This window comes from Pelophylax lessonae (genome assembly GCF_965119305.1).
Source record: "Pelophylax lessonae genome assembly, chromosome: 1".
In the NCBI taxonomy this organism is placed as follows: domain Eukaryota; kingdom Metazoa; phylum Chordata; class Amphibia; order Anura; family Ranidae; genus Pelophylax; species Pelophylax lessonae.
In genome coordinates this window covers 810,540,040-810,566,288 of record NC_138768.1, presented here as the reverse complement: position 1 = coordinate 810,566,288, position 26,249 = coordinate 810,540,040, and the positions used below count along the sequence as shown (strand labels likewise).

At 41.4% G+C, this 26,249-nt stretch overlaps 1 protein-coding gene across 2 annotated transcripts in view; it reads left to right on the top strand.

The window, feature by feature from the left end:
- Window positions 1-591: 591 nt before the first annotated feature.
- LOC309544821 (NELL2-interacting cell ontogeny regulator 1-like) overlaps window positions 592-26,249 on the top strand; it is a 44,147-nt gene continuing 18,489 nt past the window's right edge. The window contains exons 1-2 of one of the 2 annotated variants that reach the window (XM_082243804.1): window positions 592-768; window positions 19,228-19,369. In XM_082243804.1, the coding sequence (XP_082099930.1) occupies window positions 19,246-19,369 (124 nt within the window). In that variant the 5' untranslated portion in view covers window positions 592-768; window positions 19,228-19,245. Of the gene's footprint in view, window positions 769-19,220; window positions 19,370-26,249 lie in introns of both variants that reach the window. The other variant, XM_082243803.1, reaches the window with a different exon arrangement.

Here is a 26,249-nt window from a genome sequence, read left to right as displayed (position 1 = left end):
GCGTCGCATGACTGCACAATTATCTGTTAAAGTAACACAGTGCCGAATTGCAAAAAATTACCTGGTCATTAAGGGGGCTAAACCTTCCGGGGCTAAAGTGGTTAAGGTGGTAATTAAACTCACTTAGTGCCTTTTGTGCATTCTATCAGCCTGAGATGGGCTGTAGTGTGTTTCTGCAAAACTCAAAACGCATTAAAACATGCATTGGTGTGAACCAAGCCTTATAAAGCAATAAAGTGCATCCAGCATTTAGGTAAAGAGCTCCCCGAAATGCATTTCATTGGAATCTATTGAGAATTATGTTACATTTAATCAGAATTTATTTTGAATTCTATCTTTTTACCTAGACGTCTCCTTTAAGCTTGCGAATCTCATATTCTCATGAACGACATCAAACATTCTATAGAGCAGTTATGTTGGCAGCTTTAAATTCAAATCACATGGATATCTAATATTAACCATGGAGCGCCCTGCCTGTAGAAGAAACATATTTTATGACTGCATGCTAATATGTAACTCCCACCAGAACCCCCCCCCCCCCCCCTTCAACATGTCAGATGTCTTTTGGGCACCATTGCAGAGACTGCTCGGTTGCTATGACTGATCACCATGGCAACAAGCATCACCTAATTCACTGCACACTCACACACTCACACACACACACAGGGAGAGAGAGAGAGAGAGCCCTGGCTTACCAATGCTGGTCTGCTAGCAGATTGGAGCAGCCATTTCTGATACCCAGAAGACAAAAGAAATAGAGGGACACAGGTATGGTGCATGCTGCCACATCCTCTGACCGGCAAGCTGTCCTCTATGGCACAGGTCACCAGCCTTTGCTGGGAAATGATTGCATGCTTCTGGACGGTGGATACTATTTGGCTTAATGCATCTGCAGGCAAGTCTGTTTTCAGCTTCAAAAGCAAAAGCAGAGCTTCTATGGAAGCAATAAGCCACATACATGGACATATTTAATAATGCAAGAGCAAGGAGCGAGCATTTGGGAAAGCCAACAGCAACCAATCACAAATCCGCTTCTATCCATCTGCAGGTGCTAAAAAAAAAAAGGATTTCCATCGCCTGCGTTGGATTAGCTAAGTACAATCGCTCTTTGCTGTTAAATAATCCCCTCCAGATCTGTGGGCTCTCGTAATACAAATTAGCACTCTATTAGGGTATGAGCCTATTTATTATGCATGTGTTGCTTGTATGGGATTAGACAGGGGTGGTGGTGGGGGGGGGGGGGGGGGGGATGGGGGAGGGGTTCTGCAGGCCCTGCCAGAAATGAAGTGGTTAATGAGTGATCGGCATTGACTGACTGGCTATGAACAGCACTGACACTGCAGATAGACGGTCAGCTGTTCTGCTGCATTGGAAACTGTACGGCGTGCGCTTTATACGCTGGGATTTTCTGCGCTTCGCGATATACGGGTGACATTCCACAGCGTTAAAAAGTAACAAGGAGATTTGATCAATTCTGTTTATCTTTGCTTGCCGTGTATACCATAGATGAGATCTTTGATTTGCTATATTCTAATTATGTATCATTATATTTCATTCCTCATTCCCAAGCTTGTCCTGTCCATGCAATGCCCTATTTTATTACTTATTAATGCACTTAGGGCAGTAGAGATTGCGCTGTCATGGGTACACTTAAAGCGGTATTAAACCCAAAACAAAAAATGTATTATATTGCATTTAACCATTCATTAGATGTGGTGGCTGCATTTGTTTTCTTATTTAGGCTTTCCCCCCCTCTGTGTTCACTTAGTGATCTAGCCGGTAACACAACTCTTGTATTAGCGCCGGTTCACACTACCGCGACGCTACTTCCAGGGGCGACCTCCGAGATCGCGGTGCGAGCAGCGCGCCGCGACCTCGGAGCGGCCGCCACGGACTTCATAACATTGAAGTCTATGGCGGTCGCCTCCTGGTCGCCCCAAAGAAGCTCCGGACCCTTTTTCTAGGTCGGAGCGACTTGTGTCGCTCCTATTAGAACGGGTCCGCAGCTTCCCTATGGGAGGCGACCTGCGCCGACCTGTGAGGCGACCAGGTCGCCTCACAGGTCGCCTCAGTGTGAACCGAGGCTTAGAGTGCCCCTCTAATGCTGGCCATACACTAGCCAAAATATCGGGCAAACTCGTTATCGAAAAACGAAAAATCGACCCTGAGAGCAGACGGTCGTGCCATCATGTAATGACCGAGAAACACATTAACCTTTCAATTTATCGTTCGTTTATCGATCGGCCGGCAGATTTTCAAAACTGTTCCTTCGATTTTTCGGCTCTGAAAAGTTGAAAATGATTTTCTATTTGTGCCCATTAACTGGAGGAAAAATGGACGATTGGACCAAATGACAGATTTCCGAACGATTTTTCGGCAGGTGTATGGCCAGCATAAGAGACACTTTTGGACATTAGCATTTTCAGCCTAGAGGAGGGGAGTGTTATGCTGGCCATTCACTAGCTGAGAAATCGTACGGAAATATGTAATTTGGTCCGATCGTTCGTTTTTCGTCCAGTTAATGGGCACAAATAGAAAATAGCTTTTAACTTTTCAGACCCGAAAAATCAAAGGAACAGTTTGGAAAATTTTGCTGAACGAACGATAAATTGAAAGGTTAATGTGTTTCTCGGCCGAACTGTTTGCATTAGGCATATGTGACAAACTGAACGAAAAACGTCCATTGAACGATTTATCATTCTAAATTCGGTCATTACATGATGGCACCATCGTCTGATCTCGCGGTCGATTTTTCATTTTTGGAAAATGTGTTTGAACGATTTTTCGGCTAGTGTATGCCCAGCGTTAGATGTACTAGCAGAATTAGATACTCTAACAAATTGAAGTCAAACTCCAGCTAATATTTTTTAGGCAGTTACAGCAACCTTTTTTTCTACCGTTTGGGATACGTAACATTTTACATAAATAAAACTGACCATTGTGCACACCCCAGTCAGTGGAAAAATGGTTTGTCTCAACCCTACAACCCCTACATCTGTAGAACAGCTTAGCCCTGGTTTACGCTGATGCAATTTTAGACGTGAATCGGATCGCACTTGATTGCATGACGAGGAAAATAACCTTGGTTCCTATGGAGCCTGTTCACATCAATGTAGCGCAGCTTCAATCCAACTTTGGAAAAGGGTCCTGTGCTTCTTTGGTGCGATGCAGTGCCATTCTGTGGTCCATAGACTTATTATTATTTTACTTGATTTAAATAGTAACAGCAAATTGTGCAGCGCTTTACAACATGAGAGTAGACTGTACAGTTACAACAAAATTCAGTACAGATGAATGAAGGGGAGGGGGGAGGAGGAAGCAATTGGGACTTTAAATGAGGTGGGTTACTATACTGGTTAGTAGCATATTGTATTTGACTGCCAAAGACAGAAAAATATATGTATAAAGCCAAATATTTATTGAAAAATCAATCATAAATGGTTAACATGGGTAATACATATTGTAAACAGTGATAAGACATCATGGTTATAAACCGTACATAGAGGTTAGTCACAAATTAGAACAAACATTATATATCATTGTTGGAGCCATGTGAAATGAAAAAGAAGATATAAAACCTTAAGTCCATAAATATGGTCATGTCCCACTGATGTGGTAATAGCGATCGTAAGCTGATAGGGGGTAGAATCTCATAGAAATAAAAAACAAAGTACTGGGTAAAAATGATAATATATATCACGTAAAATAAAACGATTGCAACAATAATGCTGGACGCATTTCATGACATAATTATCACTTCCTCAGGAGCGGTGCAATTGGAATATTACTGTATTTTCTGGCGTATAAGACTACTTTTGAACCTCAAAAAATCCCCCAAAAAGGGGGGGGGGTCGTCTTATACGCCGAGTATAATATCTCCAAGGTAACCTAAGTATAAGTATTACCGGTAGATGTAATCTCTCAAGACGCTGGCTGTGTGGGAATCCTGTACCGGTATACCGTATGTACCGTAGCTTCGGCTACATACAGTATACCGCGCTGAGCCAATCAGGGAGATCGATGTATTCTATTATTGAATGCAAAGCTTGCTCGGATTGGCGGAGTAACATCAGCCCGCCTCTCTGACTCTGCCAATCCGAGCAGGCTTTGCATTCAATAATAGAATACATCGCTCACTGTGGTATACTGTGAAGCTACGGTACATACTGTATACCGATAAAGGATTCCCACACAGCCAGCGTCTTAAGATTACATCTACTGGTAATACTTACACTTAAGGTACCTTGGAGATATTATGAGAGATTACATGTATTACAGTACTTGGGGTACCTTGGAGATCTCAGAGAAATCTGATGTTTTTCAATGGTGTTGCCTTGCTTCGGAAGGGGGGTAGTCTTATAAGGCGAGTATAGCCCAAAACCTATGTTTTAACTTGAAAATTAGGGGGGTCGTCTTATACACCCAGTCGTCTTATACGCCGAAAAATACGGTAATTCAACTCAACAATCTTGGCACATGACCAACTAGTAGCGTCCCCAGGGATGGAGGCGCACGGCATCATGCGCCTCATTCAAAGTCCCACCAATTTTTATTTTCTCTTTTTTACAATTCAGTACAGGAGGAATCAGAGGGCCTGGCTCATGAGAGCTTACAATCTATGAGGGAGGGTCAAGTGATACAAAAGGTAATAGCTATAGGGGGGGGGGGGGTGATCTGATAGAGAAAATAAAAGTACAGTTAAATGAGGGCAGAATAGGCTTCTCTGAAGAGAAGGGTTTTCAGGGACCGTCTAAAAGTAGAGTAGAAGATAGTGGGACAGATGGGGTAGGGAGTTCCATAGGATGGGAAAGGCTTGGGAAAAGTCCAGAAGGTGAGCACGGGAGGAGGCGACGAGGGAGCTAGAGAGAAGGAGGTACTTCAATGAAAACACTTTTAAATCATTCATCTTTCCTATTGTCATACCATTGCAGCAGGTTTTCTTCCCCAGCGCAGAAATCGCAGCTGTATCCAAATTGTGAAAAAAAATCACTGCAACTGCAATTGAATATCGCATTAAAAATCAGACCAAAATCTCACTGCACCTGCAATTGAATATCGCATTAAAAATCAGACCAAAATCTCACTGAACCTAGCCTTATTCTATTGAAAAGTAACAGACTTACTGGCAAGATCACCAGGTGAAAATAAAAGAAAAAGCCTAAAAAAAAAGAAAATGAATGCAGCCATCACATCTAAGAATTGGTAAGCTGCTAAACATTGTGTTTGCTTTTGAGTTTAGTACCGCAATAAAGTAAACCAGTCATAAGAGATATATCAGGGCTGCTCTTGCTGACCTTCTTCTGAAAATGCAAGTTGCCTGAATGTTCCTGACCCAGACAGGTAGGGGATGAGAAAAGTCAGAGAAATTACAGAATCCCTGCCCTGTACTCTTGTTCTGCATCAGTGACTCAAAGTATTGAAGTATAAGGGTCAGCATGACAGCCAGGCAACTAGCTTTTTCAGAATGGGGCAAACAGTGGTAGCCTCAATGCTCCTTTATAACAGGGGCTGTGATTGCTGAAAATGCTTTTTGCTTAGCGATTTCTGGTTTAAGTATTTTCTGAATAAGTGACCGAGAACAAAAATACAACAAATAAAGTAAGAGACAAAATTCTGAAATAGACACAAACGTGATTGGGTCCGTGATTTAAAGCACTTAAGACATACGTTGGGTCAACAGCCAGGCAACTTGTACTTGGAAGAAGGTGAGAACTTGCAGCCTTTATGTTTGTCACTTGTTCCCCTTTAATACAGGATCCAGACATTTTATCACCATAAATATTACATGATCACTAACAGGGAAATTAAAGTACTTTGCTCTCAGAACTAATGGTGCCCATACATGCTTAATTTTAATTTTTTGTTATTTTTTTATCTGATCGATGTGTGAATCAATCAAAAACGAATTTGCAAACAACTGAGTAGCCGTAAATTTCCCTCTGATTGATTTATGGTGGTCATAAACACCTCGATAAATGATTAAATTATTTTCTGATTGATTATCCAATAGGAATAATCTATCTATAGTTACCAACCCAATTGTTCGATATGCCACACACAAGGACATGGAGTTCGATCAATAGTTAAGATAGGATGTTAATTTATGATAGTAAATTATTAAATTAATCTCTGTTCTCACCTTGTAATCTCATAATCTGATTGAATGATATACGATTGTATTCATGAACAAAGTATCCCAGTGCTGCTGATTGGTGTGAAATGATCGATAATATTCCACTCTCCTGATCAACACAGTCTGATGAAATCTGACTGATATTGAATCTAATGGTGTCCATACATGCTTGAGTTTCAATCTGATCGATGTACTATTTGGTCAAAATGACTGAATCCAAAAACAATCAAATAGCCATAAACTTCCCTTCTGATTGATTTAGACTCCAATTAGATTGAGTATGATCAATTTGATTTTATTGACCAGGGTGGAATATTATTAATCGATTGGCATCAATAATCAGCTGCACTGAGATACTTTGTTCAACCATTTGATCAACCAGATTATGAGATTACATGATAGAAACAGAGATATGATTGATTACTTAAAGGAGAAGTATGGTCTTTTTTTTTTTTTTTTTAATCATACTTACTTAGGAGGATGCTGCATCTGTCCCCCACTGGCTCTAAGACTGAGAACTGAGCGATCAAACACCGCTGATCACTCGGTTCTCAGAGTTCCCTGAGCAGAGAGCTGGTGACTGTCAGTTACCGACTCTCTGCTCTGCCCCTCCTCGCACTCACTGGTGTTCTGGGCTGTGAAGGGGGCTGGAGTGGTCGGCTCAGGCTCTCAGCGGCTCACTAAGAGGCTGAACCAGGTGCCAGTGGAGACATGTGAGCAGATCCCGTCCATATAGTCATGATCTTTCTCGAGCCTGGACCGGCTCTGTGACGCCAGCCGACAGCGGGTTTCAGCCCACTGTTTGCTAATAACAAGTCACAGGAAAAACAATCTGCACTTCTGTGATCTACAGGGGGAAGTACAGCCAAACAAGCTTTGGCTGTACTTCACCTTTGCACCAGCCATAGGAGGAGTTATTTTCTTTCCTGCAACCATGGCTTGATTTCCCCATCAGCACAGTCAATGTTGGTGGGGGAATCCCTCCCGCTGAGGCCTTGTGTTCTCCTGGCAGGGGAGGGGGGAAGGGAGCTGTCCCCGCGGGGAGAACACAGTGATTATTGCTAGCAGCTATAACATCCGCTAGCAATAAATGCATGTAAAATCCGGCAGGCTGGCTGTACCTAAGTTGATTCATCGATCAACTTGGGTACATTCAGTCTGCCCATACATGGTATAAATCTTGACCAGCTCCTGCTGAACCGACCGAGATTCGGACCCTCAATGGCCGGCTTTATGATCCTATCCTAACTATTGATCAAAATACACTTTCCCGTTTGTGGCATATCAGTAGAACTGGTTGTCAACTATAGAATGATCATTTCTATCTGAAGATTTGAAATACAAAAAAGAGATGAACTATTCTGTTTTTCCCCCAGACATTGTCATAGTTAGGCTAAAAGTTTTGTTGGCCGTTTCTGGTGTTTACTTCCTCACTATTTTAATAAGAATTGTTATTATTCATGATTTATAGGGCTGACAGTTTGGGCAGCACTTTACAATATAGAGACAGTGCAAATACAATACAATTCACAATACTGAAGGGTTAGGAGGACCTTCTACCTTGTTTAAGAAAATGTATTTGTTAGCTAAAGGCAGGATAGAATTCTCTAAAAAGATGAGTTTTCAGGGATCACCTAAAGGCAGAGTAGGAGATAGCAGGACAGATTGGGGTGGGGAGTTCCAGAGGATGTAAGAGGCTCTTGAGAAGTCCTGGAGGCGAGCATGAGAGGGGATGATGAGGGGGCTAGAAAGCAGGAGGTGTTTGGAGGAGCGAAGAGGACATTTGGTTCATATTTTGAGATGAGGTTGGTGATGTAGTTGGGGGCCCAGTGAATGTAGTTATATTCACTGGGTAAACAAGATGTACTATGGCCATTGAGCTGTTGTAATTGGCACTTGTACACTGGAAGATGGCAGTATGCTGATGTCCTCCCTTACACCCTCCACTGTCAGCCAGCCTCCTCTCTGCCCCCTCTGTGCTCCCCTCTGGCCCCCAGCAGAAAAGTTCCTGGGTGCTTGGCTCTATTTTGTCTCCCCTCAAAGCTCCCCTTAGCCCCCACAATTTGCTCAGCAACCAACCGCCACCCTCCCATCATGCTACACCTTGTTTTCTTTCACACTAGTACTGAAGTCCTGTCCCTAGAAAACTCACAGGTAAAGCAGTGCTGGGAGGGCCCAAAAGTCAGATTAAAGTAACACTAGTGGACTTTCCAACTTTGAATTGATCGTATTTGTTTGCTTCTGCAGGACACATTAAAAGGTTGACTTAGCTCCTTCCACTCCCCAGCAGCAAATAATCACCGTTTCTCGCTGCCACGTCACTCCATTGAGCCGCCAGGACTAGGGAAAAGAAGCACTAAACTTACTTGGCTGGTGCCAAAGGAAACCTGTGGATGCCCTTTTTTTTGGCCCACATTCCTTTAGCTCCCCATCAGCATATACTCACCTTTCCCTACTCCCGCAACACTCCATAAAGCTGCCAGGACTGGCAAATAAATCCTTGTGTGAGCACCAAACCAACATACTGGTGCTAACACAGACCTGTGGATGCCTTCCCTGGCCCCATGTGACACCACAGGAGACACCCAGTGGTATTAGATTGGGGAAAGTCACATGGTTATCTATACCCAGGAGTGCTGGAAATTTGGCTCCTGATGACCAAATGGAGTGAAGAAAAGGTAAATATATGCTGATGGGGAGGATGTGAAGCTAAGTATATGGCCAAAAACATATACACTTTTTTGTATATTCCAGATTCCTCTATCCATGCTAAACAGTGTAGATGGACATATCCCCTTGCCCCGCCAGCTGTCAAAATACCCAAACAGCACATGCATTTGATTAAATGCAGGCACTGTTTGGCTGATGATTTTCTGCCTGGCTACTTCAATTTTTCACTTGAAGGATGACAGGAGGGAGGCTTTACAGGGCCACCCGTGGAGCGAAATTTGGGTGGTTCATCAGAAACTGGCCAAAACTGACTTTGTGCATGGCAAGCATTGCTTTACTTTGAATAGCCAAAGGGAAAGTTTAATGGAATGAGGCAAATTTGTGTCCTGGTTTAAATTCAGAGACCCCATTGGGATATTCAGTCCACCAGTCAAAGAAAAATGTGGTGCCTGCCTGAAGCTTGGCCTACAGAGAACCTTGTGATTACTCTTATTAGCCCTGCACCCCTCCAAGTTAAAGCGAAGTTCCGGGCAGAAAATCATGCCTTTACATTTTATGGCACCCGCTTCCTTATCCTTCCATGAGTAAGAATTTGATATTCCATGCGTTTTTTTTTTTTTTTACTTACCTTTACAGAGGATAATATACTCACCTTGACATCCACTTCCTCCTTCCTCGGACGCGCGGCCCGCGCCGTCAATTCCTGTCCCGCAATGCGTCCTGGGAGCTCTTACTCGTCGCTCCCAGGATGCAATGGGCAATGACATAGGCGGCCGGCCGCTCCTCTCATCGCGTTATTTCCAAACAGGAAATGACACGATGTTAGGCGGAGCTGCCGTCCCTATGGAAGCCCAGTACTATGTCGATCGTATAGTACTGGGCATGCGCGAGATTTCGCGCTGGATTCACCGGCCTCCTCCCACCAGAAGCAGGGCAGACATTTCCCCACTAAGGACTCGTGTAACCCGGACAAAGGTGGCGGCGCTCTGCAAAAATTATATAAAGTAAGATTTTAGGATTGCCTAACTGTTATTTAATGGTATAAACCAGGATTAGCTGATATATAAAGGTCGGTGGGTCACTGTTTGGGAGGTATTAAAGAAAAAAAAAAAAACGATTCAGTGGCCGGAACTCCCCTTTAAGTTCTGCTGGTGAATATATCTGCCCAGAAGTAAAGGTGAGAAAGTCATCAAAGAAAAACAAATTGTGGGCATTGTACTTTGTTCCTTACCCTGCCGCCCTAAGTACTTGTTTAGCAATGTGAAGGGTTTAAGGGCCTGTGTGACCCACCTACCTCTGGTGAGCATTTAATATTGTCACCTAGCACACAAAGGATCACAAGTGGGAAACACCCGGATATTTTCTATCCCCACTTGGATATTTTGTTTACCATTCCAGATACTTCACTATATGGACTTAAATGTCACTTGAGTGACCCCTTGCATGCTAGAAAGTCACTATAATATTGATCAACTGCACTAGCCACTTATAGGCACTAGCATATGATCACAAGTGTCACTAGCATTCGGTATTTTGCACTAATACTTTTTAACCAGTCCATCTTTTTAGCATCATATTTTTACTTCACTTGAATTTTGCACCCAGTGCTTTATATTGCTTATTTATCATGCAATAATTTGTTTTAGCACTGGTATTGCACATGCATTGTCATGCAATAATTTGTTTGAGCACTGGTATTGCACAGTCACTTCACCATATTATTTCACATATCTTTTCATGTATATTGTGATTATATTTTAATGATTTCATTGTGATAATTTTTTTAGCATTATATTGAATATTTGGTGCTTTTCATATTATCATTTATTCCCCTTTGTTTTTAGTCAACATTTATCAGCGCCCTTAAACCCTTCACATTCCCATTTTTTAATTGTTGTCACATTTAAAACTCAAGAGGCAGCAGATAAAAAGATATAAATATTTAGTATCACCTATAACTAAGCGCCTTCACACCATTTTCATTTTATACACTTGTCTAGGAATACTTTATAATGAATTTTCCTTTGGTTTTGGTAGCGATGCTTTTAGTTTTTGTCTACCACAGAGGTTAACAAAAAAAAAAAAAACTAATTACTACTGGCATTGATCCCTTGGATACAACTAAAATTGTAACCACACACAATTATTGATGTAAAACATACTGAATAATATATAAACAATTGTGTTTAAAAAGATCACCCAGGTGACACAGTAGTCCAAGGTCCTGGTGGCAATATCTTCTGTGCTGCAGGTCCTGACATTATAAAGCTGCTAGTCTGCAGTACACGTTTATGTGTTTGCATAAACCAATTTGTAATTTATTTCTAGTGATTGTACATTTTTCTCTGGGTTACAAATACCAATTTAGATAAGGTTTTATGTCTAGGAGACTGGATCTCAAACGGTGTCTCCAAAAGTGTTTAGGGTCCTAATAATATATTCTGTGGGGACCACACAATTGACCACACAATGGGATTGATTTACTGAAACTGGAGAGTGCAAAATCTGGTGCAGCTCTGCATAAAAACCAATCAGCTTCCAGGTTTTATTGCCAAAGCTTAATTTGCTAATCTGAAGTTAGAAGCTGATTGGCTACCATACACAGCTGTACCAGATTCTGAGTGCACCAGTTTTAGTAAATCCCCTCCAATCAGCTCACCTGTGGGGGTTAAAGCTTCAAGCCAGGCAAGCAACCATGTAGGCAGGTGCAGCTGGCTACTTTGCCACTAGGTGGCCCTGTATGTCATGAAGCTGCACTGTCCTTAGGATCACAACTCCTTATTGGTCAGGATAAATATTACACCTTGAATCCCATGCTAACGCAATTAACCTGAGGTAGGCTTTGATCATAGCTTTATCGTTGCTATGATTCAGGCCCACATAGGGTGGAAACATGTAAGTGTGGGATTCAAGACGTGATTTTTATCTTGACCAATAAAGAGTTTTGTGATCCTAAGGACTTTCACTTTGTGAAATACGAATGTTATTACACAGCAATCAGGAGCCAATAGCCAGCAGCGTCCTTCTGCACAGAAGATTGAGCATATCGGGGGTTGAGCAGCAGTGAGTGGATTAGTTTGTTTACTAGGTGGCTCTATACTAGAATAGTCTCTGGTTATAGCACATAAAGTTTTTGGGTGCTTGGTCCCTTTTAGGTAGAGCCCGAAGTGAGGTCAGTGGTGAGTCAGCATCAAAATATAAGTCAGGAAGGGAGGCATACACTCTACTGAGGGCATGGCAGCTAATCACTGAGAATGTAGCCAGCACACATAGGCCCTGGACAGGGCAGGAGGCCAGGTAGAGTGGACCTGCACATAGGAGCCGGAGGAAGAGGCTGTAGTCATTCTGTCCCTTATGGAGCTGGGGGCTAGGGCGGATTACAAAAGGCCTTTTAGGCTAGGCTGGAGATTTCTGTGAGGCTGCTTCCCTGGAGGGTTCCCTGGAGAGATGATTCTAGCAAAGCCGTGACTACGGAGAGCACAGTCCTGTAAGTACTGATGACCCTGGGTAGAGGAGAGACTGAAAAGGAGATGGCTGCTGAGGTGCTGTACATGCTTTCACCTGTGACTGCTGCAGACCGTCCACCAATTGTGATTGACTGTGTAATGTCAAGTGACACCAGAATGTGCAGAAAAACTACTTTTTGTGTGGACATTTCTTCCTTGGGGATACAAAGATCTATGATAGAAAAAGTTAATAAACCAGGGAACTATTGAAATATGAGGTATCCAAACCAAAAGAGGAACCTCTGTGAAACTCTCCCACTCACTCAATAATAAAGTGGGGCTAAAGGGCCTGTATACCACCAGTCACCTTACAAGATCAATTCACAGTCCAATAACTATTGCGGAGCTACAAATCCCAAATAGATCAATAGCCAATTAGCGGAACTAACATAGGTAGGCTACCAGAACTGTCAATATGCAACTGAAACAATAAAATAGCATTATCAGATGATGTACTGATTCCACTTGGAGTATAATGCAGCAGACACAGACATTGGCACCTAGCTGGAATCCAAGCACCGCTGGCCTTGATGTAATCAAATCACAGACGATCGATGTGTCAGTCTTATCAATCACCATCAGACAGATCAGTGGGAAATAGAACAGCTGATGAGGCATACGGCGGGAACAAACAGGTTGGCTGTGTGAAATCAAGTCAATGCAGCAGACAATAGCACATAGTCATGGAGCGGAGGATTAAGCAAGTTGCAAATGCAAGGACCTTCGGTAGAGTCACTCAGTCCATAGCAGCATTATCCTCCACGCTCTACATAACATATGGTGCAATCAAGGCTATAGCTTAGTTTCATGCCGCATAAATGGCAAACCTGAAAAGTGGATCCTCCTGGCTCCTTACAGATATATCGCACTATGGGATATCCATAACCTCCGCAGTGCTATCAGATGCTCGTTGTAATCCGCCAATGCGAACAACCTCAAGGCAGTATCCTATGACAGCTTCCCATGTGGACTGATCGTGTGGCGTGTGACTGGTGGCGTGCGCGCACCTACATGACGTTGAAGCGTTTCACCAGAAACCCAGCTTCTTCAGGCATTGGCGGATTACAACGAGCATCTGCTAGCACAAATTTTTTGTTTCATTTGCATATTAACAGTTCTGGTAGCCTACCTATGTTAGTTCTGCTAATTGATCTTGTAAGGTGACTGGTGGAATACTGGCTGTGACGAGACCCTTGCTCGCTCGCTTCCGCTCTCCCGACACTCCTCTGCTTCTAGTGAGTCAGCTTGCAGATCGCAACGTCTGATGGTTCGGTCAACCAAGGCTCCGGGATCCGAACTACAGCTATGTGCCGTTCGGAATCCATTAGAACAAACACCAGGCAGGCTGTATGTAAGTTCAAACAGGAAGACCATTTATTGGAAGCACACAGCACACTTTTATTCAGAATTTGGAACATCCTGCCCCCAACAACCGCTTTCCCATTGGTCAATTGCACAGTACATGCCGTTCTCCTTCAGGTCCTCTTTAGCCATGCAAATGAGGACTTGAAAATGAGTCAGCAGGGATTGGTCAGATAGCTTGAGTAGAAGGACTGTTATGTGTAATGAGACAGAAGCCCCCAGGGGACAATCAATGTACACAATAGCCAGACACGGAACAATGGTTAAATAACGAGCCCCCAATTCACATTACTCTGAGTGTCAATACATCCCTTAGCAGACAACATGGGAGTTAATTAGCACACCCGACAATAGGTGAATGAAAAGCCACCTCAGACAAAAGCAACATTGGTAGACAGTCAGTCTCCTCATTGAACTTCCTGGAATGACCATATTAGGAGTTGTACTTCCTGGTCAGAGACCTCATGGCAAATGGGAACAAATCTCAATATTTCCACATGGAGACCTTGCTGACAAATATGAAGCAATCCAAACCATCACCCATCTGTCCTTAAATTCCAGTGACGGTGAACACCGTCACACTGGCCATTAACTCCAGTTCTGTATTGATGCTATGTTTCGGAGCTATCTCCCAATTAGGTCTGCCCATTAATTTATTGGGTTGAGTGGGATGCGTAATTGATGTGTGTATGGTGTCCGGCGTACCCATTTGCACTATGAGACAATGTTGTCTTCTTTATTGGTGATGGTGGGTGGTTCCTGTTTTTGTGTTTGAATATATATATATATATATATATATATATATATATATATATATATATATTATTTTTTTTTTATTTTTTTTTTACTTTTTGGAATAATACATTTTTGAAAGGTTACAATTGGCTTTTGATTTTGTGTCACTAACCCCCGGTGGCTCATATATATGGTCCTTAAGGCAGTGTTTTCGATCTGCCTATTTTTTGGACACAAAGGTCTATGGCTGGAAATGTCCTATGGAGGCCTATGACAAGGACCAGGGCATAGGATGTTTGACGGCCCTTTAGCACAGTGTTCTAGCAGGGTTGAAGAGGGGTAGGGACTTGTGCTTTTGCTACCAAATTCAGCCAACCACAATGCCCCTCTTACAACCATATATCCACTTGAAATACATATTTGGGATCTGTGTTACCAGCCAAGTAATCCATAATTCTGTGTAGCTAGTCTTGCGATTCAAACACTTCTGCTAGACACCATATTCATGTTCCTGACCTCCGTTGCAGAGGCAGCACACCCTGGTAAAGAACACGCCCCCCCCCAACTGTTTGACTTATTGAAGGATGACATCATCAGTATTCTAATGAGCTCATCCCTTTGTTTACTCTGCTTTCTCCTCCTGTCACCCTATTGCCTCTCAGGTTTTTGATCCCCTTTTAATTTTTTTTTTTTTTTAAGGCAGGAGAAATACTTTACCACGGTAAAGCACTTTTTTTTTGCCTGTCTGTCCATATGGACATTAATTTTACATTTTATTTTTATTTTCTCATCTGTTTTAAATATGTTGCAGTTCTTGCTGCTGTTTCCATCTTTTTATGTTACATTTGAAATGAAAAATGTATTGAGTTTTTAATCCATTTCCAGTCCCTCTTTCCAAGTTTTGTGTATTGAATACTGAACAAGCTGCTAGAAAAAAAAAAAAAAACTAGAGTGGATTAAATTAAAGACTGCAAACAAGGATTGAAAGCACAGTACAATAGCCTGCATTCAGCTTTCTATAATGGAATATGATTGTCCTTGAGACTATGTATATGTGTTGTGTGGTTATATCTTGAACATCATTGGCCATACTGGTATTCATCAGAAATAGATATCAAATTTCAGCATAAACACAGTTCCTTGAAAAAGTATTCATACCCCTTGAAAGTTTCCACATTGTGTCATGTTACACCAAAAACGTACATTTATTTTATTGGGATTTTTTGTTATAGACCAACACTAAGTAATACATAATTTTGAAGTGGAAGGAAAATGATAAATGCTTTTTACATTTTTCTACAAATAAACATCTGAAAAGTGTGCAGTGCATTTGCATTCAGCCCCCAAAGCCCCCCCCCCCTTTTGCTGCTATTACAGCTGCAAGTCTTTTTAGGAATGTCTCTATACCAGCTTTGCACATTTAGAAAGTGAAATTTTTGCCCATTCTTCTTTGCAAAATCAGAGTTGTATAAAGTACTCGAAACCCATACTTGAGTAAAAGTACAAGTACTCGATCAAAAAGTGACTTGAGTAGAAGTGGAAGCGCTCGATAAAAAAGTGACTTGAGTAGAAGTACTAAAGTATTCAACATTTTTTGTACTTAAGTATTGCAAGTAGTTTTTTTTTTAATTTTGCTACTCAAGTACTGATAGTAAAAGTACCAGTAGTTTTGAAAAAAAATTGCTACTCAAGTACTGAAAGTAAAAGTACAAGTACTGTGTTATGTAGTTATTAAAGAAAGAAGTCAAAAGTTTGAACATCATATTGTTTTTTATTATTTCAAATGCAGCTTTTATTTATACATACAGTAGCTTTTATTTTCGTATGCGCTGATGATACACATGTTTTGAGCTTCATGAAACCTGCCATCTACTGTTCTGGCAGTGGTCATTTTTATCATTTTAACGAGTAACTATGCAGCACAAAAAAAAAAAAATATTGGAGTAGAAGTATTGAGTATGTATTGAGAAATGTAGTGAAGTAAAAGTGGAAGTAGGAGAAAAAAATTCTACTCTAGGAAAGTACAGATACCGCCTTTCAGTACTTAAGTACAGTAGTGAAGTAGTTCTACTTAGTTACTATACATCTCTGTGCAAAATAGCTCTGTCAGATTGGATGGAGAGCGTCTGAACAGCAATTTTCAAGTCTTGCCACAGATTCTCAATTGGATATAGGTCTGGACTCTGACTGGGCCATTCTAACACATGAATATGCTTTGATCTAAACCATTCCATTGTAGCTCTGGCTGTATGTTTAGGGTCATTGTCCTGCTTGAAGGTGAACCTCCGCCCCAGTCTAAAGTCTTTTGCAGACAAAGATTCTTCTAAGATTGCCCTGTATTTGGCTCCATACATCTTACCATCACCTCTGACCAGCTTCCCTGTCCCTGCTGAAGAAAGGCATCCCCACAACATGATGTTGCCACCACCATGTTTCACGGTGGGGATGGTGTGTTCAGGGTGATGTGCAGTGTTAGTTTCCCGCCACACATAGCATTTTGCTTTTAGGCCAAAAAGTTACATTTTGGTCTCATCTCACCAGTGCACCTTCTTCCACATCTTTGCTGTGTCCCCCACATGGCTTCTCCCAATCTGAAAACATGTGGCTTTCTCATGGCTTTCTTTTAACAATGTTTTTCTTCTTTCCTCTCTTCCATAAAAGCCAGATTTGTGGAGTGCATGACTAATAGTTGTCCTGTGGACAGATTCTCCCACCTGAGCTGTGGATCTCTGCAGCTCCTCCAGAGTTACCATGGGTCTCTTGGCTACTTCTCTGACTAATGCTCTTCTTGCCTGTCCTGTTAGTTTAGGTGGACGGCCATGTCTTGGTAGGTTTGCAGTTGTGCCATACTCTTTCCATTTTCGGATGATGGATTGAACAGTGATCTGTGAGATGTTCAAAACTTGAGATATTTTTTTATAACCTAACCCATGTCTGGTGTGTTCCTTGGCTTTCATAATGCTGTTTGTGTTCACTAAGGTTCTATAACAAACCTCTGAGGGCTTCACAGAACAGCTGTATTTATACTGAGTATGAAAAAATAGACAAGCTCAAAACTGGGGAATATAAATATCCAACTGTTCTTTGCTGTATTTATAGTGAGATTAAATACACACAGGTGGACTCTATTTAATAATTAAATGACTTCTGAAGGCAATTGATTCCACTAGATTTTAGTTAGGGGTATCAGAGTAAGGGCTCTTTCACACGGGCGGTCCGTATGTCCGCAAATCATCCTATTTTTTTGTGGATGATTTGCGGACATAATGTAAGTCTATGGAATTGCGGATTTCAGCCTGTCGAATCGCGGTAACATCGCGCAAAAAAAAATTGCGGGACGCATTACGACCAAAAAAGTACAAGAGCTTCTTTGGATCGTATTGCGTCCCGCGATTTTTTTTGCGCGATGTTACCACGATTCGGCAGGCGGAAATCGCGGCAACATCGCTCAGCGTTTGGGGGTCTATTGCAAATCAACGGGCAACGCACAGACGTCCCGCGATTTGCAATAATCTCCGGATCGCGGGCGGAACCGCGGCGGTTCTGCCCGTGATCCATACGCTAACATGTGAACGGAGCCTTAAGGCTACGTTCACATCTTGGCGTTGCTATTTACAGGCGTTTTTTCAGGCGTTTTACAGGCGTTTTTACAGGCATTTTTAGGTTGACTAGTGACCAATGGAAAAAAATAAAAACGCCTGTATTCTGCCCAAAAAGAAGCTCGTGTACTTTTTTGAGCGTTGGGCATTTTGCTTAAAACGTCAAAACGCTCAGATGTGAACAGGGGCCATTGAAATTAATAGGATTTGTCTTGTTGGGTGTTTTTTGAGCTGATCCTAGAGCAGAAAAACACCCCAAAAATGCCCCAAAACGCCTACATGTGAACTTAGCCTAAATTATTTTAAAAAGCTTGTAAAATGCTGCAAAACCTCTTAAATAAAATGCACGGAAAATTCCAGTTAATCAATACGTTCAGGTGTGAATGGAGCCTTTAGTCACCTATCTATATAAAGTGCAAAATATAACATAAATATATCAATTCTAAAGTGCAGTATAATATCACAATAAAAACAAAGCATGTATGTATAAAAGTTCATAAAGTGCAGATAAAGTGCTTTTTGCAGGACTTTCTTGCACTTTATTAGCACTTTATGCACTTTTATACATACTATATATACTTTATTTTTATTGTGATAATATACTTTATATACTATATATACTTTATTTTTATTCTGATAATATACTTTATATACTATATATACTTTATTTTTATTGTGATAATATACTTTATATACTATATATACTTTATTTTTATTCTGATTATATACTGCACTTCAGGATTGATGTATTTATATTTATGTTGAATTTTGCACTTTATGTAGATATGTGACTAATGGTTGCACTTTGTGATTCATTTTTTGCACTGATTTTCTTTATTAAACATCAATAAGCAGTGAATGATTTGTTTATGATTCCTTGCTCTGCATATCTGTAGCCTATTTAAAAATCCCACAAATTGCGTACACCAAGAACTTCCATGTTTGTTGGAGGGGGCACCGCATCTCAATCTCCATTTGTCCGTCATCCTGCCAAATAATTGTATTTAATCATTTCTTCATCTAGCAGCTGGTATCACAGACATCTGACTAACTGCTAGCCGTGACCAATGACCCTACAAACTACAGTAATGAACATTATGAATGGAGGTCAGGAAGCCATTTTGTTATTAATCACATCCATAGAGGAGAGCACAGCTGTGTATTGTTCTCTTGCTGGCAGTGTTTAACAAGATAAATTGTTGTTTTTCTTTGTAGTGGGAAGACAAAGAGAGTTTATACAATGCATTACAGGAGCACGACATCCTGCATTTACTCCTTGTTTCTGCTGATGATAACGGTGGGGCTGCCCTTCATGAAGCTCGTCTTAGCGGAGGAACTGCATGGGACCACAATACCGCCAGAAAGTATGTCACACTAATACCGGAATGCTAAGTACAAGCAGGGAGACTTCAGGCTGTGCTCCTTGGGAGGTCTATTTAAATGAGCCTCTTCAAAAAGAAAAATGGCTTCCAGTCCACCTCTACATGGCAGAATTGTAATGGAAAGGAAAACTGTAATGTTTTTTTGAAAAAAATTGTATTTACATGTTTTTATGTTTAGCTGCCACTGTAGGGTACAAGAAGTTAAAGTGTTACTAAACCCACAACAGTAAAATCAGTCTGTATATGCAGTAAAGTATGATTGTTATCCCTTTAAACTCCTCTCTGAAAGTTTATGTGTACATGGACACATAGGCTAACACGGAGGAGAGTTCAGAGGCAGTAAGAAAAAACGCCAGATGCCACTAGAAGCAGCCACAAAAATGTCCTGTGTGCATATGCCCTTATACTCACTGTGGAACCTAAGGGGTTAATCCTCTGCATAATGTAAAAAGGCTGATTGAGACTGTCTTCTCTGATCCTCCCCTACTTCAAATGTCCCCAAACCATCTCCTGACAGTACAGAGCCTTGGGGGCACTCTTTACATGCTCAGTTTGGTGTGTATTGCTAGAGAGGGTGCATGAGATCAGCACAGGGACAATCAGCACCATCCAGCCAGAGGGTCAGGGGTCCTGCAGTCTCATAGGACAGTCAGAGTAGAATAAAATCTCTTCCTACAAGCTTTAAACCGTCACTGATAGAAGTGACAAGACTGCTATATATATATATATATATATATATATATATATATATATATATATACTGCTGGTGAGAAAAGGTATTTAGCAGTTTATATTTACTAAAATAATTGCATTTCCATGTTTTGTGAACTGATATCAATGGAAAAATGGGCACTGGCAATAGTAAAATGATAAAAAATTTGAGTGATTGTCTGCAAGTGTCACTCATTTGTTATTATTTTAGTTTTTCACAAAAAGTCACGTATATTGCACATAGCTTGTGACAAAATATTTGATTTTTATCAATAAGTTTATTTGAGGTATCATTATTTGAGTTCATACCCATAGTTATTCACTGGTTGCACTTTAATTGGATAACGATATTAGCACATTTATCACGATTTTATCTAAACTGCAGACAATCACTCAGATTTTTTATCACAACCACAACAGCCATATAAACAATTCCATACGCCCATACTATTGCCAGCGCCCATTTTTCCATTGATATAATTTCCATTTTTTGGTACTTTACCATAAAAATAAAAAAGGGCAGCAGGCGTCTTCCTTTTATATAGGGCTATATAATACAAAAAACAGGCGCCTTCACCTTGAAAATCAATGTTCTGTGTTTTGTGGGAGACCAGATATAGTGAATGCAGGGTTCTGGGTTTAGTAACACTTTAATGAATAGCAGATGGATTCTGATGTACTTAAACTAAGGGATTGCTAGACAGGAAATCATGCATAGCCTGGGAAACAATAGTACCTTTACAGTGTACCAGTCAGGATAACTAACATATAAAAGTTGAACTAAAATGGTTTATGAACTTTTTTTTATTTAGGTTTATCAGTTTTTAAACTGTTTTATATGTGTTTTTACTATGTATAAAAATTCTTATATTGCACTTATAAACATTTGATACAGGGCATGAGTGTTCTGTTCCAAATGCTACTTTATGCATTACATACACTATATTGTCAAAAGTATTGGGACACCTGCCTTTACACACACCTGAACGTTAATGGCATCCCAGTCATAGTCCATAGGGTTCAATATTGAGTTTTTCCAGCCTTTGCAGCTATAATAGCTTCAACTCTTCTGGAAAGGCGGTCCACAAAGTTTAGGAATGTGTCTATGGGAATTTCCTCAAGTTCCTCCACCCCAAACTCACTCATCCATGTCTTTATGGACCTTGCTTTGTGCACTTGTCCAAATTGTTTGGTGGAGGGGGGATTATGGTGTGGAGTTGTTTTTCAGGGGTTGGGCTTGGCCCCTTAGTTCCACTAAAGGGAACTCTTAAAGCATCAGCATACTAAGACATTTTGGACAATTTCATGCTCCCAATTGTGTGGGAACAGTTTGGGGATGGCCCCTTCCTGTTCCAAGATGACTGCACACCAGTGCACAAAGCAAGGTCCATAAAGACATGGATGAGCGAGTTTGAGGTCGAGGAACTTGACTGGCCTGCAAAGAGTCCCAACCTCAACCCAATAGAACACCTTTGGGTTGAATTAGAGTGGAACTGCAAGCTAGGTCTTTTTGTCCAACATCAGTGCCTGACCTCACAAATGGGCTTCTGGAGGAATGGTCATACATTCCCATAGACACACTTCTGTACCTTGTGGACAGCCTTCCTAGAAGAGTTGAAGTTGTTATACCTTCAAAGGGTGAGCCAACTCAATATTGAACCCTACGGATTAAAACTGGGATGCCATTAAAGTTCATGTGCGTGTAAAGGCAGGCATCCCAATACTTTTAGCAAAATAGTGTACCTTCTTAGACCCAGTCTGTCTGGACATTCACCTGCTGACTTGGCACCATTCATAGGCAACCTAACTCTTCAATAAGACACAGAAGTTAAATCAAATGCAATTTTACTTCAGCTAATTGTTTTTCCAGTATTTTGAAATGTAAGAAGACAATGACTTTTCTAAGCCCTGTCTCTGTGAAGTACAAACTTGAATGAGGGAACGTGGAGGAAATGGGAAGGGTCTAACTAGGACTGAACTAACCAGCAATTACCAGGAAGGAGAAACCAAAATCAAATAGTAAACAAGTTATAGTGTCTCAAAACCTCCACTAGATATCAGTATACTACTGAACAGTAATAGACTGATGCAGTTCAATACAACACATAAAAAATACATGTAAGTGGGACAGACACTTCACAGCAGAAGCTGTTAACTTTCAGACTCTCTCTATTTTGTCTCTAAATTAAACTTATTATGGAGTTGTCTGAACAGAGTAGGCAGGGTGGAAAGGTAAAGGAAGGTTCACTGTTCTGATTCATTCACTGACGTGTGTAAATTTCAGTATAAAGCAACTCTCATGCTGTTTTAAAAGACAAAGACACATCTTGCAATAGAAGAATGTTCATACTTTTTCTGCCTCCATTGTTCTTTTTTTTTCTGTCTTGCAAGGCAGTCTCCAGCATTATCTCCACTTCCAGGTGCATCAGATGGCTACATCCCACATTGCACACTGTGGTTCCATCCACCAGCTCTTACATCACTACTATGTCCTGTAGTTATATAGCAGTCAGCAAGAGGAATGGCAGCATGCAATGGGGAATGCAGACATCAGCCACTCTGGGATGGAGTTCTAAAAAAGAACACAGATCAGAAGAATGGGCAGCAGAAACATTGAATATAAACCCTCTTCTATTGCAGGTTAGAAGCTCTGTTAACTTTCTGTTAATATATTTGTACCCATCGGAGTGTTTCTACTAACATCTTTTCAAGGTGTTAGATAGAACAGGAAGGAAAATCTTCCCAATGGGACCTAGGAACCTGGCAGAGGTGTTAAACCTTCCCTGTTGCATTGAAAACTAAAAGAAGGTTTTGACTGGAGTCAACTTTTAGCTATTGTTAGGTTCGATTGTTTAGGCATTGCTGTACCAGTTTTATATAGATGGCCTCTTTACATCTTTTACAAATCGGTTGTTCTTTCTGTCCAACTTTGACAAAAATTCACACTTTCAGCCATGTAACATCAATTGACACCTTCCCCAGACTTTGTACCATCATGGTAATTGGTTTACCACTTTTTATGCCTCTCATCTTGTTCTTGGACAATCAACATCTACCTTGACATGTTCCATGGTGGTTGGATTACAGTGAATGAGTTACCCATGTTGTTTTAAATGCTGGGTATGTTGTAGACCTCATTAAAACTGGCAAAGCTACTTCTTTAGTTAAAGTCTTTAACATTAAAGGACAAGTATCATTCAGGTGATTGACTACTACTAGCTATTTTCTGATCTGGATAAATGAGAATTTTCACAGACATACATTCCCTTTAATGCCTTTTTCACTGGACTTTTAAAGTATCACGTGGTTGTTACTGACTTACAACACTGTGTTGTACACTTGACTGTCTTAGACATGCAGTCACTTTCCTTTATCAACAGTCACCCCATATTGAGCCCTCTCTCCCAAAAGTGATAGTAAACCTCCCAGGTTCTCTGGAAACACTTCCAGCGAACTCTTTAGAACTTGTTGGGCTTAGAGCCTGGCCTCTGTGCATGTGGCCTCAGTGCATGTATAGTGAACCATTCCCTGTCTGCAGTACTTTTTGCCTCCCGCATGACTGCTGTAGGGTGCTGAGATATACAATAGTTTTCCACATTAGAAAATAAAAATAAATTAAAATCTCCCCAAGACCATTAGAATTTCAGTAGAAAAGCTATAGATGGCACTTATAAAATACTTTTTTGTGTGAAACATTTGGCAAAAAGCATTACTTGCATTGTTGCTTCATTATAGTAGTAATGGAATCAGCTTACAACAGTTGTGAGGGCTCATGTTATTTTGATTTTTATTAATAAAAATGTAGGCTCTGGGGCTTATCCTACACTACTCGGTGAGTCACTGACCTGGAACAAGATTGCAGACACAAGTTCAGATTTTTCCAATTTCAGTAATCGCATGCTTGTTCCAGGTTAATGAATCATCAGGTAGTACATCTAGATGCTAATCCTGGACCCTTTTCCAGAAAAAAACAAGTCATCAATAGTAGCTTCCATAATTTTATCCTCAGAGGCTCCCTTTAAATGAACCCAGTGAGAAGTGAAACATGGAGGCTGTAATGAGTATCTTCTCCTTCTGAAAAATGCTAGTGACCAGGCTATCATGCTATTTTTTTTCAGTACTTTGAGTCACTGACTTGGAATAAAGTTTGTAAGTAAAGACTTTTGCTTTTAAACCCAGTATAACAGCCACTCAGTGCTTACATGGTTCATTGAGCCTCTGCTTTTGTGTGTATGCATACTTGGCTGTTTTGCCATACTTGTGCAGTTCAAAAGCATCTTAATTGGAAGCTGTCCTACCATCACTGTGCTTAGAAAATCAGTCAGCCTGTAGCAGTTGGGATCAGGCAGCAAGTTATTAAGTGCTCTGCGCAAGCCCTAAGGCCCCTCTCACACGGGCTTTCTGATCAGGTCTGCCTGTCAGTTTTTCAGGTGGACCTGATCGGATGCTCCATGTACCTCTATGGAGCAGAGGATGTCAGTGGTGACATGTCCGCTGACACCTGCTGCTCTCCGATGTGATGTGGTCTGTGAAATCCAGACGGATGGAAACCCCATTTTCCATCCGTTGCATGAAAGCAGACAGGTGGTCCATTTTCATCCAGTCTCCCATAGAGGAGAGCGGGGATCTTTCAGGTCTGCCTCTGCAAAGTAAGCAGAGACTGCCCTGTCATCCCCCTGCTCAGCGGGGATAGGCGGATTGATCCCCCGCTGAGCAAAACGGAGTCTGCTGGGCAGAAAGCCCGTCTGAAAGGACCGTTAGGCCTCATTCCCATGGGCGTAGTGATCCGTACACCTGTGCAAAGGGCTGTCTGCACAGGATGCACAGAAAGTCCATGCAGCCCAGTACAGGCAGTAGGAATGATCGAACGGTTTGGGACGGCCATCAGTTCGACCCGAACATTGGCTGTTCGAAATTCGGCCGAATTCCGAACTTTTTGCGTTAAAAGTTTGGAATTCGGCCACCAGAACCGCCCAAAATGCAATGGGACAGGAACTGGGCTTTAAAAGCCCATGATTGGCCCAGAAAATCAGTAAAGTGTGATTGGAGTGACTACGGGGTCCAGAGCCCAATGAGGAGTGAATACGCCCCCCAGTATATAACATAGCCCCGCCAAAACTCTAGCACTGTAATACAGGGGCTGTGGAAGAGAGTGGAAGCATTTGTGTTGCTCCAGTGTTATTTTGCAATTATTAGTGTGAGGAAAGGGATATGAAGTGTAGTTAGGGTACTATATACCACTATAGTTAGATTCAAAAATCTAGTTTTTGTAGGGATAGCTTTAGGTGTCAGGGTGACCGTAGTGTAGTTTAGGTGACCTGACTCTACCATGTCAGGGTGATCGTAGTGTAGTTTAGTGTGAACTGACACTGCTATGCCAGGGTGACCGTAGTGTAGTTTAGTGTGAACTGACTCTGCTATGCCCGGGTGACCGTAGTGTAGTTTAGTGTGAACTGACTCTGCTATGCCAGGGTGACCGTAGTGTAGTTTAGTGTGAACTGACTCTGCCATGCCAAGGTGACCGTAGTGTAGTTTAGTGTGAATTTACTTTGCTATGCCAGGGTGACCGTAGTGTAGTTTAGTGTGAACTGACTCTGCCATGCCAGGGTGACCCCACTATGCAGATTCTGGGTTAGGGGTATATATATATATATATATACATATATATATATATTGTAAGGGGTTAGCTCGGTAGCAGGTGTGGGTGACCCCTTGGGTGGGTTCATTACACAGAGAGACAGGCGAGGAGTGGTTGAAAACAACGGTCTATGGTTTATTCTTCCAATTTGCTGGAAACAAGTGCAAGCATCCAAACAGCATAAATCAAACAAACATAAAATAAACCCTGGCCACTTGGGGTGTCTACCTTCACAACACAGGAACCTACCTATGGTGTCTGTCCTAACCTGATGCTGGGCAGACACTGCTGGTCATACAGCAGAAGACCAATAGTCTATTTGTTTTCTTTTCACACAGAAAAAGTCAACACCACCTCACCTTCAGAAGTCTCTCAGCTCACTACTCTCCTTAACGCACAAAGCCTCAGGATGCCGCAATCAGTAGTCATCCTCTGGATAACTTATAGAGGCCTTAATTGCCTCATTCTGAATAGCTGAAGCTTTCCAACGTCCTTAAACCATTCTGGCTATCT